Below are 15,587 nucleotides of genomic sequence, written 5' to 3'. Positions count from 1 at the left end.
ACCAGACAGTAAATCCATCTATGACAAACGGGTACAGGCCATAAAAGATGTGCCAAAACAATTACAAAAAAACATTTATTGTAATTTTTAGGAATGTGTGCTTATTGTCGTACATTTATTCCTAATTATGACATTCTTGAACAGCCTTTGCAAGCCCTGATGACAGGGAAAGGGCTGAGGTCATGTGACAAGCTTGTTTGGGCAAGCGAAGCCGAAGAGGCATTTGCTAACATGAAAGAGCAAATGGCTCTGGCTCCCACTTTGGGTCTGCCGGATGTAAACAAACCGTTTGTTCAGATGGTAGATGAGAAAAATGGGTTTATGACTTCTGTTCTTTTGCAGACTCATGGAGACAGACTGAGACCTGTGGCATATTTTTCAACCAAACTTGATGCAGTAGCAGCTGCTGAACTGGCATCCAGGGAATTTGTGGGGATTCTGATTTAACTTTGATGGTTCCACACGCAGTCTCCATGATTTTGCAAAAGCAGAGAACATCACATTTATCTACAGCCCGATGGCTGAGGTACCACACAATTTTATTGGACATGCCAAACATAACTGGTAAAAGATGCACAACTTTGAATCCTGCCACACTCCTCCCAACAGAGGAGGATGGCAAGGAGCATCATTGTTGTCTGTCAGCGCTCGAACAAGTGTGCACACCGCGCCCAGATCTATTAGACAATTGTGACAATATCGTCTTTGTGGGTGGGTCGGCTTCCAAAGATCCACAAACAGGAAAGAATAATGTTGGTTACGCGATATCCACTGAATTTGAGGTCGTGACATCTGGCAAACTGCCATCAAATTATTCAGCACAGGCAGCTGAACTGGTTGCTTTAACAGAAGCATGTAAACTTATGAAAGACAAATGTGTGACAATTTACACACATTCGCGTTATGCCTTTGGGGTAACACACGATTTTGGTGCTTTATGGAAGCACAGAACATTTCTGAAGTCAGATGGTCGTCCAATATTAAATGCATCTCTTGTGTCTGAGCTTTTGGAGGCCATTCTTTTACCAGACAAGGTCGCGATTTGCAAATGCGCAGCGCATACTAACGATAACAGTTCAGTATCAACAGGAAACGGACGAGCAGACGTGGCAGCGAAGGCCGAGGCAGCGATGGAGACAAAAGAGACTACGTGTGCTTTGATATCTGACAATAACCTCAACATTTGTTCTTGTTTACAGAGCATGCAAACTTTTTCCACAGGCAAGGAGAAACCCGATGGAAGGCAGCTGGCTGTAACTTTGAGGAGAATGTGTGGATGAGCTGTGATGGCATGCTTTGTTTACCCAAACACTTCTTTCCTCATTATGGAAAGTTGATACATGGGTTAGACCATGTATCAAAAGAGGGGATGGTTGTGCAAATGAAAGAATTATGATTTGCTGAAAATTTTTGCAAAAGATGTGTCATTTGTAACACACATAACGTGGCAAGAGGGATAAAAACACCAATAGTATCTCAACCACCATCAGGGGGCCTTTTGAGTATCTGATGATGGATTTCATCGAGTTAACCCCTTGTGGGAAACACAAATACTGCCTGGTGATGGTTGACATGTGGTCCAAATGGGTTGAGGCCTTCCCAACCTCGAAACAAGACTCAGCAGCAGTAGTGAAGGCTCTTTTATCTGAGATTGTTCCGAGATGGGGAATTCCAAGGAAAATCAGCTCGGACAATGGGACACACTTTGTCAATGAAGCAATAAAGCAGGTGGGTCAGTTTTTGGGAATTGACATGAGAACACACTGCAGTTATTGAAAGGGAGAATCAAACAATCAAGAACAAATTGGCTAAGTGCTGTGAGGAAACTGGGCTCACATGGGTTAAAGCACTCCCAATTGTGTTGATGTACACCAGAATGTACACAACAGGCACTATTTGGTTCTCAGCTGCACACCAACAGAACCCTCTCCAGATCTTCCAGACACTCTTTCCGTTCTTTGAGAACTGTAATCTGCACACTTAGTAATGAATCTGATGTTTTATATAGCAGCTTTTATCTCATGGACATAATTGATAATGAACATTTACATGCTCCCTGCTACAAATCTTTGACATTCATTCACACTATTAACTAACAGAGAGTTTCCAGAAAGGTTCATTTTATTTGCTAATTTCTCTAAATGTCTTCATTTATTTATGAAAGTGTCATGAATGAGGCCCAGTGTTGTTGATCAAAGGCAGGGCTAATGATCTTATAAAGTACATCGGACTCACAGCTTCAAGTATACTTCAAACTATGAACATCCTAAAAACTGGGTTCAGTTTGATTTGAATGAATTGTATGGATTTTAATTTATGCTGCCTATTCGTAGTTCACTGTCATTTGTGTGAGAAAATGGCATCAATGTGAAACAAGTTTTATAACATAAATGTCATGAACGCCGGTGAAGGGGCCCTCTCAATCGGCCACCGGAGATCTAACTCACCCGAGTATTGACTTTAAGACTACATTTCCCATAAGCCCGCATACCTGGCCCGATTACACCACAGCTGTTTCAGATCACTGTCACTCTATTTAAACCACGTCTGCTTGTTCACTCACTGCGAAGTCTTGTTTGCCCTGGCTACATTTCTGAGCTATTGCTGACCTACTGTGTACTGACCTTGCCTTGTTTATCGATTACGTCTGTTTTCTGGCTGCCCTTCTTGTATCCACGCCTGTCTCTTGTTATTTGCCGTCTGCTGCCTGCCCTGACCTTCTTCCTGCGTGACCACGATACTGCTTACCTGTGATATCCCTGTTTGCTTGTCTCTTGAACCTCGCCTGTACTAACCGGAGTCTGCTCTCTTTAATAAAACCGCATAAGGATCCCAACCAGCCTGGGTCTTCGTTACAATAAATGTACTTTTAAGCTTCAGCTCTCTGAAGTGTTCTGAGTGCTCACCTTTACTGAATCATTTGTTTTCTCAGTGATGCTGTTTCCTGTCGCACCCTTCACTGTGTTTTCAGTTGAATCTGAAAAAGAGAAATCAGCAATAATCTTACACAGAACACAATACCATTGAAGATCACTTCATTATTATTTTGGGGTACACTGAATAAAGTTTCATTAATTATATAATAATTTGCTCATCCTGTAAATATATTCAAGCAGACTTCATAAACTCGTTTCCGTAACAAACTGTCTAGATTACGATTGTGTGACCTCTCAAATAATGTTACCACAGATGATTATTTCTCTTTTCAAAAGTCTGTCAGAAGTTATTCAGTCAATTTTAAACATTAGTCAGTGTTCACTTGATACATCAAAGACAATTACAATTGTACAATAACAATGAATGACATTATTATTATCATATATCAACTCAGAATATGGTGGATATATTTTAGGTAATGCAACCTCTGTTGATAACCCGAGGAGGAGGGCTTCCCCAGCGCCTTAGTTCCTCTTTAAGGTTTGTCCTCATCTATTAAATATATTTGGGAATTGTTCTTTGCCACTGTTGACTTTGGCTTGTTTACTGGGGGGTTTGTGAGGCACAATTTTCTATTCCATTAAAAAAAGAAAAGATCTGATTTCTGTAAAGCTGCTTGTTAGAAATATGTATTCTATACAAATAAAACTGAATTAAATTTCACATAAACATTGCCAGCTGGTGCTGAGTTCATGCAAGTAATTAAGAAAGTACACCCTTCTTGAATTCTATGGTTTTATGCATCAGGACATAATAAAGATCATCTGGTCTTTAGCAGGTCTTAAAATTAGGTAAATACAACCTCAGATGAACAACAACATATGACATATTACACCGTGTCATTATTTACTAAACAAAAATAAAGCCAAAACGGAAAAGCCATGTGTGAAAAACTAAGTACACCTTATGATTCAATAGCTTATAGAACGACCTTTAGCAGTAATAACTTCAAGTAATCGTTTTCTGTATGACTTCATCAGTCTCTCGCATCATTATGGAGGAATTTTGAAACTCTTCTTTACAATGTTGCTTCAGTTCATTGAGGTTTGCAGGCATTTGTTTAAGCACAGCTCTCTTAATGTCCCGCTACAGCATTTCAATCGGGTTGAGGTCTGTACTTTGACTGGGCCATTGCAACACTTTGATTCTTTTCTTTTTCAGCCATTCTGTTGTAGATTTGCTGGTGTGCTTGGGATCATTGTCCTGTTGCATGACCCAATTTCGGCCAAGCTTTAGCTGTCAGACATATGGCCTCACATTTGACTCTAGAATACTTTGGTATACAGAGGAGTTCATGGTCGACTCAATGAGTGCAAGGTGCCCCAAGTCCTGTGGCTGAAAAACAAGCCCAAATCATCACCCCTCCACCATCGATCTTGGTAGTTGGTATGAGGTGTTTGTGCTGATATGCTGAGTTTGGTTTTTGCCATATGTGGTACTGTGCAATATGGCAAAACATCTCCACTTTGGTCTCGTCTGTCCAAAGAACATTGTTCCAGAAGTTTTGTGGTTTGTTCAGATGCAACTTTGCAAACCTAAGCTGTGCTGCCATGTTCTTTTTAGAGAGAAGAGGCTTTCTCCTGGCAACCTTTCATAACAAACCACACTTGTTCAGTCTTTTTCTAATTGTACTGTCATGAACTTTAACATTTAACATGATAAATGAGACCTGTAGAGTATGAGATGTAACTCTTGGGTTTTTTGCAATTTCTCTTAGCACTGCATGGTCAGACCTTGGGGTGAGTTTGCTGGGACGTCCACTCATGGGAAGATTGGCAACTGTCTTGAATGTTTTACACTTGCGAATAATCTTTCTCACTGTAGACATTAAATTGTTTGAAAATTACCTTATAACCCATCCCAGATTGATGGGTAGCAACAATTGCTTCTCTATGATCATTGCTGATGTTTGTCCTCCTTGGCATTGTGTTAACACACAGCAAACTGCTAAAACTTAAGCTTTTATAGAGGTGGTCACTCTTGCTGATGATCAATTAATCAAGGGCATTTGATTAGCATCACCTGGCTGCTACTTAGCCTCTTAATTCCTATGGAAGCAGTAAGGGTGTACTTAGTTTTACACACATGGCTTCTCCATTTTGGCTTTATTTTTGTTAAATAAATCATGACACAGTGTAATATTTCATGTGTTGTTGTAGTTCATCTGAGGTCGTATTTACCTAATTTTAAGACCTGCTAAAGACCAGATGATTTTTATTATGTCCTGATATGTAAAACCATAGAATTCAAGGAGGGTGTACTTTCTTTTTCCTATGACTGTACCTGTATTTCTAAAATTCCTGTAGAGAATGCATTAAACTCCTGTGTTTGTGTGCAAAGACAAATGTATATTGAAAGTCTTGCGTTTGACTGGATGTATACGCTAATCATTCGCGTCAAAAGCAAAGTATACTTTGGGCTTTAAGGTTACAGTGTTAACCTATCTGAGGGGGCGGAGTAAGAAATCCCATAAGACAGCACATTTATTAATCTCTCTCTTTCACTCTCTCCTTTTATCTTAGATCAAATCACTTAAATTATTTTTACCTGATATTAGAGTCGATTGCTCTTTTTCTGTTGCCTCTTTCTCAGTCAGTGGTCTTTCTGTTTGATGAGATTCATCCGACTGTGGAGATTCATGGTTGATGAAAACACATTAAATTATAATTTCTATTTTAAAGGGGTCATATCATGAGTTACATTTTCAACAGACAGAGCAACATTTACACATTATTGACAGCTATTCTGTTATCAAATACTTCCATCACAGTGAGGAAATAATAACATAATATTATACTATAGAAATCATTATTCATAAACACCAGAAGAACTAATGAGAAGTGTAAATTGTGGTAAAGTCTGTAAAATCTTGTGCTTATAATAATTTCAGTCTGTTATTGAAGATGGGGCTGTAAACTTCCCCAAATCCATGTTACTATTAATGAAAACTAAAACGTAAATTACATGAAAACTTTTATAATTTAAATTTTAAAACTAACAAACTGAAAAAACTGACACTAAATAAAACACATTTTCATAACTCTAATTAATGAATATTTTCATTATGTTTTATTTAATTTCAGATTTTATGTGAAATATAGCTACATGGACTCTTCAGCACTGCCATTAATTATCATTTTTTATATATTTTTTTTATTTTTTTCATTTTAGTAAAAACTTTTAAAAAATCTTCTTGGAAACCGTCCCTCTAAAGGATGTGATTATTTACATGTGATTGTACATCAGTTCTATACATTTCCAAAATGTGGATGTTTGTTTGTTGGTCTATAAATTAAAATGTACGAACATGAATGCAATTGGAGTCTTTAAAGCAAATGTGTGTAAATATTGTTTCTCAGCTTAATATGCAGGACCAATTATAAGTCAACTATAAGTTTGTAAGTTGATTTAACAAAGGGGGGTGATGCTTTCAAAACATTACTGTTAAAACAACACCTGAGTTAGGGCAGGACTATCGGTTTGTACAACCAGTTTTATGCAATTTTGTAAATGTTTCTTTTACATAAAAAAAAATTCAATAATTCTCCACAAGACTTGAAGTAACAGATCAGGCTGTGCAAACTGAAAATAGCCTGGAGATTGAGAGATTGAGAGATTGAGGAACTTCAAAGCATAGTGCACAATATTTCAATGATTACTATTAATGTCATATTCAATATGTTAGAATGAAGTGCATCAATTGGTAGAAATAAGTGCAAATGTATAGAGCATAATTAATGAGGCAGGCCACACATAATTTAAACCTCAATCAACAAGTGTGTTATGGTTATAAGCATTGAAGTATTTGGTAGTATCTGGTAGTCTGTTAAACCTTATGAATTTAAAGTTATTTCCAAACAATTCAAAATTCACTATTCCTCTGTACGTCAAATATTCTGCACATGGAGAAGGTTTCAAACCACTGGCATTCTGTGCAGGCCAGACCGTCCCACCAATTCACTCCAAGAGCAGAGTGCAAGAGGCTTCAGGAAGTCTCACAGGACCCCAGGGTGTCAATAAGGAATCTAAGGGCAGCTCTTGGAACAGTCAATGTGAAATTGCACCAGACAACAATTGGAAAGAGACAGCATAAATCTGGGTTATATGGGAGGTGATCAAGGAAGAAGCCTCTGCCCATTAATATAGTCCTAGAGTGTATTATGTGCTGTCCATAATGGAGGGAAGTCCAAATTTCAATCCTGTTGAAATTTAATAATTATAAATGTACAATTATAAGGAATGTATACAAGTTAATTCAGCCAAAGCGGGCAACACCAGCAACAAATTTAGGGGTGTGTGGTATACTTATTTTTTTCACAGAACTCTGTAGATATATCACCTTTACCCAAATTTACTGTAGATCAATAATCAATATGCCCACATATTTTTGAAAAAGAAAAAAAAAAGTCATGGTGTGCTCTATTTTACAGTACTGTTTATTAGCATTATACCAGCTACCCTGCTCTCCAGATATTGCCATCATCACTGAAAAACTCATATTGCTTATCCATTAATAAGGACTATAGTATGGGAACTGGTTATTAGGAGTGTGTTCATGTATCACTAATGTCTATTTGAAATTCCCCACAAAATAAAAATAACACAGTATCAAAGTTTAAAGACTTTGAGTATTAAATAATTTCAAATATTGCTATAAATGTCATAATCAATAACACTGAGAGCAGCTATTCAAGTAAAAAGTGATTCTCTGCATTCTTACCATTCTTGCTGCTTTTGTCTGTGATGGTCTTCGCCGTTGTGATCCCAAAAAATGTCCTAATGCTCCCAGTAATATTACAGAAGCTCCTACTAGTACTGCTGCTCCTGATACTGCTGCTCCTACTACACCTAATAAAGCTGCTCCTACTGCACTATATACTGATGCTCCTACTGCACGTGATACAGCTGCTCCTACTGCACGTGATACTGCTGATATTGCATGTAATGCTCCTTTTAATACTGCTGCTATAATTGTTTTTGCTGCTGCTGGTAATGACTTTTTTGCTACTGTAAATAACCACTGTAGCAAAAAACTTTTTACTAGGGCTACAGCTGCTTGCATTTGTGCTTTTGCGACTACTACTACTGCTGCTCCTGCTATTGCTCCAGCTCCTGCTGATCCTTTCTGTGTTTGTGCTTCCACCAAAAATCCCAATATTGCTGCTGCTATGCCTGCTACAGCTCCCACTCCTGCTCCTGCTCCGGCTGCTACTGCTATTGCTACTGCTCCTGGTCTCGCTCCCCAAAATGGTTGTAAAAAGTCTACTCCTGCTCCTGCTCCTGCTCCCGCTGCTGCTCCCGCTGCTGCTCCTGCTGCTATTACCACTACTGCTGTTGTTGTTGCCACATGTACTATTATTGCAACTGCTGCAACTGTCAGCACTATTGTAACTATTGTAACTATTGTTGCGGTTACTGTTAGTGGTGCTGGTTTCCATGTTATTTTTGGCAGCAGTGATAGTAGCGTTGCCCTTTCTTCTCCTGCTGCTGCTTCTGCTTTTGCTTCTACTGCAACAATGAAATGATTAAGCAATTTAAACTCATCATCACTGAATTATAACCATTTAAAAAAATGCTTATTAGTATGTATATAATATTGATGCTATTCAAATAAAATGTAATGATCTTACCCATGTTGCTTGATGTCACATCATCAGAATATAACTCCGGTCTTCTCATAATCACATCTTTACTCTTGTCAGGTTCACATCTCCTTTCCCCTCCTTTTCTCCAAGCCATTTACTCTCCTTTAAAAGGTCAACATTAAAATTTATGCCACTCAGAATTTACAAAGTCTATATTTAAATATTTATTAGTATATAACTTTTTTGGGAAAAGAAAAAACAAAGACACAAGTATTCACATTTCCAGAAGCGCACCAAACATACCATTTGGTCTCCCAGTGTCTCTTTATCTTAAAATTATCAATGGCCACAGTATGGGCGTCACCCAGGCTGTGGCCACATGTGCTGGTTGTCCCCCTAGGCAACCCCGTGTGATGTATATTCCACAAAATGGTTTCCCTGCCGGTAAACTGCATCTTCCTTGGGCAGAGGGCCCTCTGTCCTTGGTCGCTGTGTTTGTAGTAACTCTTCCCCCCTTGTAGGACCTACCATGACGCCGCTCTGCACGATGTGCTTCCACTCCTAACCGGTAAGAACGTGTGTCGTATTCCACCTACCCCCCTCGCCCCCCCGACCTCTCGGGGCCGGGTGTGGTCTCCGCGGTGTCCTCATCTTTGGAGGGACACCCCCCAGCTTGGACCATATATTTGGCCCCCAGCTGAACAATTTAATTCCTTCTTTGGGGAGAACAACAGAGAGAAGGCCATGGCTGGGCCAGCCAGTCCTTATACTTCTGAGCAGTTAGCCGTTACATTAGGTGCAGGGGACTGCTTCATACCTGCCAGTGTGTTGGGGGTAGTTATGTGATGGCTTGCTGCGCTGGCTACGAGGCATACGGAGGTCTGCCTGTCTCGCACCGCCAGTCTGTGTAACTCAGTTCAGCTCTTGTGACATTTTTCATTGGGACCCCTAGTGTCAAATCATCGACACAACGTCGAGCGAGTAACAGATAAGGAACGTCTCGGTTACTGATGTAACCTCCGTTCCCTGATGGAGGGAACAAGACGTTGTGTCCCTCCTGCCACAACACTGAACTAACCCCTGAAATGGCCGGGTCTTTGGCTTGGCTCCTCAATGCGATACCTGATGTGTGTTTGCAGTGTCACTCCTTTTATACCCGTATGTCCAGGGGAGTGGCATGCAAATTCCACACACCAATTCTCATTGGCCTTTTCTCAAGATGTCTGGGCTCCGCAGGAGCGACCCCTAGTGTCAACTCGACACAACGTCTCATTCCCTCCATCAGGGAACGGAGGTTACATCAGTAACCGAGACGTTATCTATCCTTTAGTTTAAGAACAAGTTTAACAAGGCTAAATAAAATATTATCAATGGACATTGCTAAAGACCTGTTAAACATTAAAAGTTAATTTTTGTTTCAAAGAACTCTGTGTGTACAGAAGATACAGTGCTCTCTCGGGCAAGTTGAAAATCTCTCTTGATATTAGTCAGGCCAGTAAATTACTAAGTTTCAATTCATTGTATTTATGCTCATCCAGGGCCTGTCAGCTCTGATCTACTGAGGCAATTTCAGCTTGTGTCAAACAAAATGTGTCTTGTGTGTTCCAATAACATGTAGTCGCACCCTCCAACATATAGACTGAAATTAAAACTAGTAATGCCCAATGCATGAATAAATCACTCTTTGGTGTTATACTCAATGAATTGGTCAAACATGCAAGCAAATTGTAAATGTTTGTACAGTAATGGGACGCAGAATACAGAGAACAAAACAACAATAAATGAACTGGATACCTAAAATGTATTAAAACAAAACCTGCAAATGCATTAAATCATTTTTCAATGATGAAGGAGGTTGTGTGCATGTTCGAGTGCAGCCTGTTAACTTTTTTTCTGCAGGTAAAAACATTTTCTATCCAAAATTGTATGAAAATAATCACCTTTCTTGGATGACTTGTTTCAGAATCATCAGATGTTTGCTCTGGTCTGCTGTTTCCTGTTGGACCCTTCTCTGTGTTTTCAGTTGAATCTGAAAAAGGAAAAACACATTATCTTACACTAAGAAACTGGGATTTACACCTGGCTGATCACTTCTGTTAGATAGCTAAGAATTTAAAGACTATGTAAGATGCTCGCAAACAGACTGGAGATTAAAATAATACCAAAGTGTGCCTCATTTACAAAAAAACACTAAAAACAGATGAAAATGAACTTTCCTGTGAATTTTTACTTTTGCTACTTAAAAATTAACTCCGGCAATATCTTCCAAAGTATTTATTTTTATTTTGCTGCCACTTTTTGTCAAGATAGGATAGCTGAAGTAGCCTATACATCCATGTGATTTGATGAACTTCAGTGTTAGGTGAACAAGTATTTTGTGCGGCCGATCGCGCACATGATAAGATCAGCACAAGCATAGTTAGACGTGTACACACCGCCGTCTCTGTGTTTTACGTGTTTCTTTGAAGGGCAACAAGCTCTAATAGCGATTCCAAACCAGGAATAAAGTATCCTTACTTATCCTTAGTCAAAGTGAAACATGACTTCAAACTATTGTGACAGATGTGAAGGGGGAGGAGAACACTAAAGATTTCCACATGAATCCATCAGTGCATCCTCGCGTCTTGAGACACCTGTGTTCCCTATCAAAAGCTACACTTTGATGCTGCGCTTAATTTAGCGCTTTGGGAACGTCTTTTAGGAGTGACCAGCTGTGAATATGTGTGCAACACTTCAATGAAATTGACAGGAATTTATAGCCTCTTCTGATAAAATCATCAGGATGTGCCGGTACCAGGGGCTATAAATAGATGCGCAGCACGTGCATCGTCAGGTCTTTTGTCTTCAGACCATTCTGTATGTGTTGTGCTTCACAAGCCTGTCGAACGTTCTACTTTCCTCTGATAGGAGTTAGATTTGTGAGGCAGTGTGCAGAAATCTTTTTTTCCTTTTCTTCTTTCTTCTATCACTTAAGTGTGAAAGACAAAGAGAAAATGAGTGATAAACAAAACAAATGGTGTGTGTTTCCCTGTTTACGCCATTCAATTCATGAGAGGGACGATGAGTCTCTTGGGACTGCGGATTCTGAGTTGCCTATCTCTGAGCATTCCTCGCGTAATAATAAAGCGGTTGAGGAATTGCTCGAGGTAGTTACTAGTGCAGTGGCTAGACTACAGTTAGACTGGCCGCATGAACAAGAGACCCGCAAACGCACTAAACTAGAGGCGTCAAGGCGTTCAAGTTCAAGATGCTAACCGTCAAGACAGTCGTGTCTCAAATCCAACATCGCGATTGGTTGGTCACGATCGATCTCATGGACGCATACTTTCATATAGAAATTCTGCCACAACACAGGAAGTTCCTGAGGTTCACTTACGGGGGCGAAGCTTTCCAATATCGGGTTCTTCCATTCGGCCTAACCTTATCACTTCACGAAGTGGATGGATGCAGCACTGGCTCCTTTGCGACTCCGGGGCATCTGCACTCTGAATTATATAGATGACTGGCTGATACTAGCACAGTCACAAGAACTGGCATTACAACACAGGAAGATCGTTCTCTCTCCCACTCAGGAAACTACCTATCTGGGGATCGTATGGAATTCGATCATGATGCGGGCATAATTGTCTCCCACTCGAATCGAGACCATTCAGAACACCCTGAGCAAAGTCAGGCTAGGCCAAGTTTGCACTGTTCATCAGTATCAACGAACACTCTATCGGCTTGCCACGCCTTGATTGACGGGATGCCATTGGGGAAACATCCTCTGATCCTCTGACTACCTGCCTAAGGTTCCTTTCTCGGCCGTACATCCGGTCACTCTTGAAGCCTTCTGTTCCCCTTCTGATCAGGAGAGAATTCACGGACTGTGTCCAGTCCATCCCCTTCATGCTTACGTCCACCGCAATAGCCAGTGGTGTAAGTCAGGGCAACTATTCGCTTGTCATGGGGGCCGTAACAAGGGGGCGGCCGCCACCAAGCAAACAATGTCACACTGGGTGAGGGATGCTATTGCCCTGGCCTACGAGGTGCACGGTCATGCTTCGCCAGTAGGTATCAGGGCTCACTCTACCAGGGGGGGTCACCTCTTCTAAAGCTTTGTCTAGAGGTGTTCCTCTGCAGCATGTTTGTAATGTGGCAGGCTGGTCCTCTCCGCACACATTCATAAGATTTTATAGTCACTCCGGGCTCTTATGTCCTTGAGTCAACATCACAAGCTCATGTCTGAGACCTCTCGCACTCTTGTGAGCACAACTACACAACCGTAAGGGGTCCAGACATCCGCAGTGCGGCAGCGTGGGTATTCTCGTTCCCAACGCACTAAATCAGCGCAGCATCAAAGTGTAGCTTTTGATAGGGAACGTCTCGGGTTACTTACAATAACTGTAACCCCTGTTCCCTGTAAAAGCGGAACGAGATGCTGCGTTCATTGCCGCACTTAGGAGACCCTAGGACTGCTTTTCAACTACCTGACGATGCACCTGTAGCGCATCTATTTATAGCCCCTGGTACCGGCGCATCCTGATGATGTCACCAGCAGATGCTATAAATTCCTGTGCAGAATCTCGTTCCGCTTTTTCTGGGATCAGGGGTTACAGTTAAGTAACCCAAGACGTTCTGCCTTATTCATCGTGATGCATCTTTTTTTTTTGTGCAAGAACACGTTTGGTCTGAACCAGGATCAGAAATGATCCAGGACTCAGGGAAAAATGCCACTGCACTGAAGGTGACCACGAAATGAAAATCTGGGGGCAAAAAAAAAAATTCCACTTATGATTTCTATTTCTTATTTTTAACAACAGATATATTTATTTTTATTCTAGATCTAGTACATACGTATCACATGCAATTATTTGATGCTCATTTAAATGTATAGCTAACCACTTATCTGATAATTTTTAAGAAATGTATTAATCTTAAGTATTTTATGTAACACAATGTCATATTGTCATATTTTGTATGGTTAGAAAAAATATGACCAATCAGTTCCCTCATAATGGTGAAAAATGCCCCTGATATCAACTCCAGGGGGCAATTGTTGCCCCTTAATAGAAAAGTTCATTTCTGACTAGTCTAAATAACTTTTTTTTAGAAAAACACATTCATTTTCCACATAGCTTTGATTATATTTGTGATACCCCTCATGAACCGTGCACATACAGTAGATATTCAACAAGAATAGGCATGCAGTCACCACGTGAGGTAGTCATAAAATATACATTTTAGGGTGAAATTATCCCTTTAAAGACAAGTTTGACAAAGATGGTAAAATATAATCAATAGACATTGCTAACTCCTTTTGAACAGTGAAAAGTTCCAGCTTTTAAGAACAAATTGAAAGGAGTTGTCTGGATGTTCATCAGAGTGCATAAGTGGATGAGGAAAGCAGAGACTCCACACCAACCCAATCAGTTGTAGGGAACGCTGGCGCGTTTTGGCTGCCGCTCCTAAACTGTTTCACTGTTGTTTGTTTTTATGTTGATGCGGTTTTTCTACCTGCTGTTTTTAGTTCTCAACTTGTTGCTATGTCGCGGGACTATTCTACATTTGCTGGATTATTGTTTATATCTGCCTGCGTTTTCTGGAGGACCCTGGATCCCTATCCGAGGAGTTTACCCTGTGGCCTTACTTTGAACTTTCGCTGCCTTGAGACTGTTGCGATCCTGGATCCAAGAAGCATGGCTTTAAGGTACACTGCACACCAGTTGCTGAACTTAAAACAAAACTACTACTTACAAAAAGATGTTTATGCACTCTGTCGAAACGCCGGTCTGCTGAGACGAAGACGGTACATACATCGGAGTTTTGGCCGCAGATATGACCTCTCTCCTTTTAGCAACATCTGCGTGCCAATGTGTTGGCGTCAGGCTAAAAGCGTGTCTCGTACTGGTGCAGTCCTGAGTAATCTATCCTCGTTTGTTCGGTCGGAGTTGCACTCTGTGATGTACCAAAGCCCCGTGAATGTTGGGTTGTTTAATGCACGCTCAGTAAACAATAAAGCCCTGCTTTTATCAGACATTATCGCAGAGCGAAAACTGGACTTATTGTTTTTAACTGAAACATGGCATAAACAAAATGACGGTCTCCTCTTCAACCAGATCACTCCTGAGGGGTATGGACTGTTTGATTTACCGCGACCTACTGGTCGAGGTGGTGGAATTATTGTGGTTCATAATCTGCAATCTAACATCAGCGCCGTGAGTGTACCACAGTTCTCATCTTTTGAATGCCTTGTTTTAAATATTTCTGCTCCAAAGGCAATTACCATCGCTACTGTCTACTCGACCACCAAAGGCAAATGAAGCTTTTATGACTGACTTTGCTGACTTGTTGTCAATGTTGTGTTACAAATTTGAGAGAATCCTCATTCTAGGGGATTTCAACATATACATTGATGAAAATGACTGTGCGATGGCAAAAGACTTCCTATTTCTATTAGACTGTTTTAATCTTAAACAGTTTATCAGTGGTCCTACACATAACAAAGGTCATACATTAGACCTTGTGATTGCAAACCAAGCAATTATATCACATCAGTGCACAGTTGATATTGGTCTTTCTGATCATCTGGTAATCTTTTTTAATATGGAACTGCCTCTTCCTTCTACGTCTTCTTCACATTCTGTTCATTTTCGTAAATGGAAATCAATTAATCCGTCAGATTTTGCAGACTCTGTTGTTTCCTGTCTTAGTGGTCCTCAGTCAGCTCATCTGGAAGATAAGATTTTACATTTGAATGCTGTTCTTGCCTCTAATTTTGATTCTTTTGCTCCCTTGAGGTCTCTTTTTCTCGTTATGCCCCATGGTATAATGATGACCTGCGCTCTAAGAAAAAAGCTTGCCGTAAAATGGAGCGTAAGTGGCGTGACTCGGGCCTGAATGTATTTTACCAGGCCTGGAAAGATCACTTGGCGGAATATAGATCTGAAATTGAGTCTGCCAGGTCTGTTTATTTTTCCCAGATAATTGATGATAATCTAAGCAATCCAAGACATCTATTTCATACTATAAATAGGCTTCTTACAGCTAATGTTGGCACCTCTCTGCCTGTTTCAAATCAGGTGT

At 40.4% G+C, this 15,587-nt stretch overlaps 1 protein-coding gene across 2 annotated transcripts in view; it reads right to left on the bottom strand.

Moving 5' to 3' along the window:
- Positions 1-15,587, bottom strand: part of LOC127648266 (interferon-induced very large GTPase 1-like) — a 399,776-nt gene that overhangs the window by 21,179 nt on the left and 363,010 nt on the right. The window contains exons 2-6 of one of the 2 annotated variants that reach the window (XM_052132851.1): positions 10,463-10,551; positions 8,568-8,684; positions 7,658-8,445; positions 5,485-5,563; positions 2,907-2,977 (exon numbers count right to left, since the gene is read on the bottom strand). The exons of the other annotated variant lie outside the window; for it this stretch is intronic. Coding sequence (XP_051988811.1) covers positions 2,907-2,977; positions 5,485-5,563; positions 7,658-8,445; positions 8,568-8,676 — 1,047 coding nt within the window. The 5' untranslated portion in view covers positions 8,677-8,684; positions 10,463-10,551. The remainder of the gene's footprint in view (positions 1-2,906; positions 2,978-5,484; positions 5,564-7,657; positions 8,446-8,567; positions 8,685-10,462; positions 10,552-15,587) is intronic. 2 annotated transcript variants of the gene reach the window in all.

The sequence above is a fragment of the Xyrauchen texanus genome, chromosome 8 (assembly GCF_025860055.1).
Source record: "Xyrauchen texanus isolate HMW12.3.18 chromosome 8, RBS_HiC_50CHRs, whole genome shotgun sequence".
NCBI lineage: Eukaryota > Metazoa > Chordata > Actinopteri > Cypriniformes > Catostomidae > Xyrauchen > Xyrauchen texanus.
Note: the sequence above shows the minus strand (reverse complement) of the source record. Positions and strands in the feature narration are given on the sequence as shown.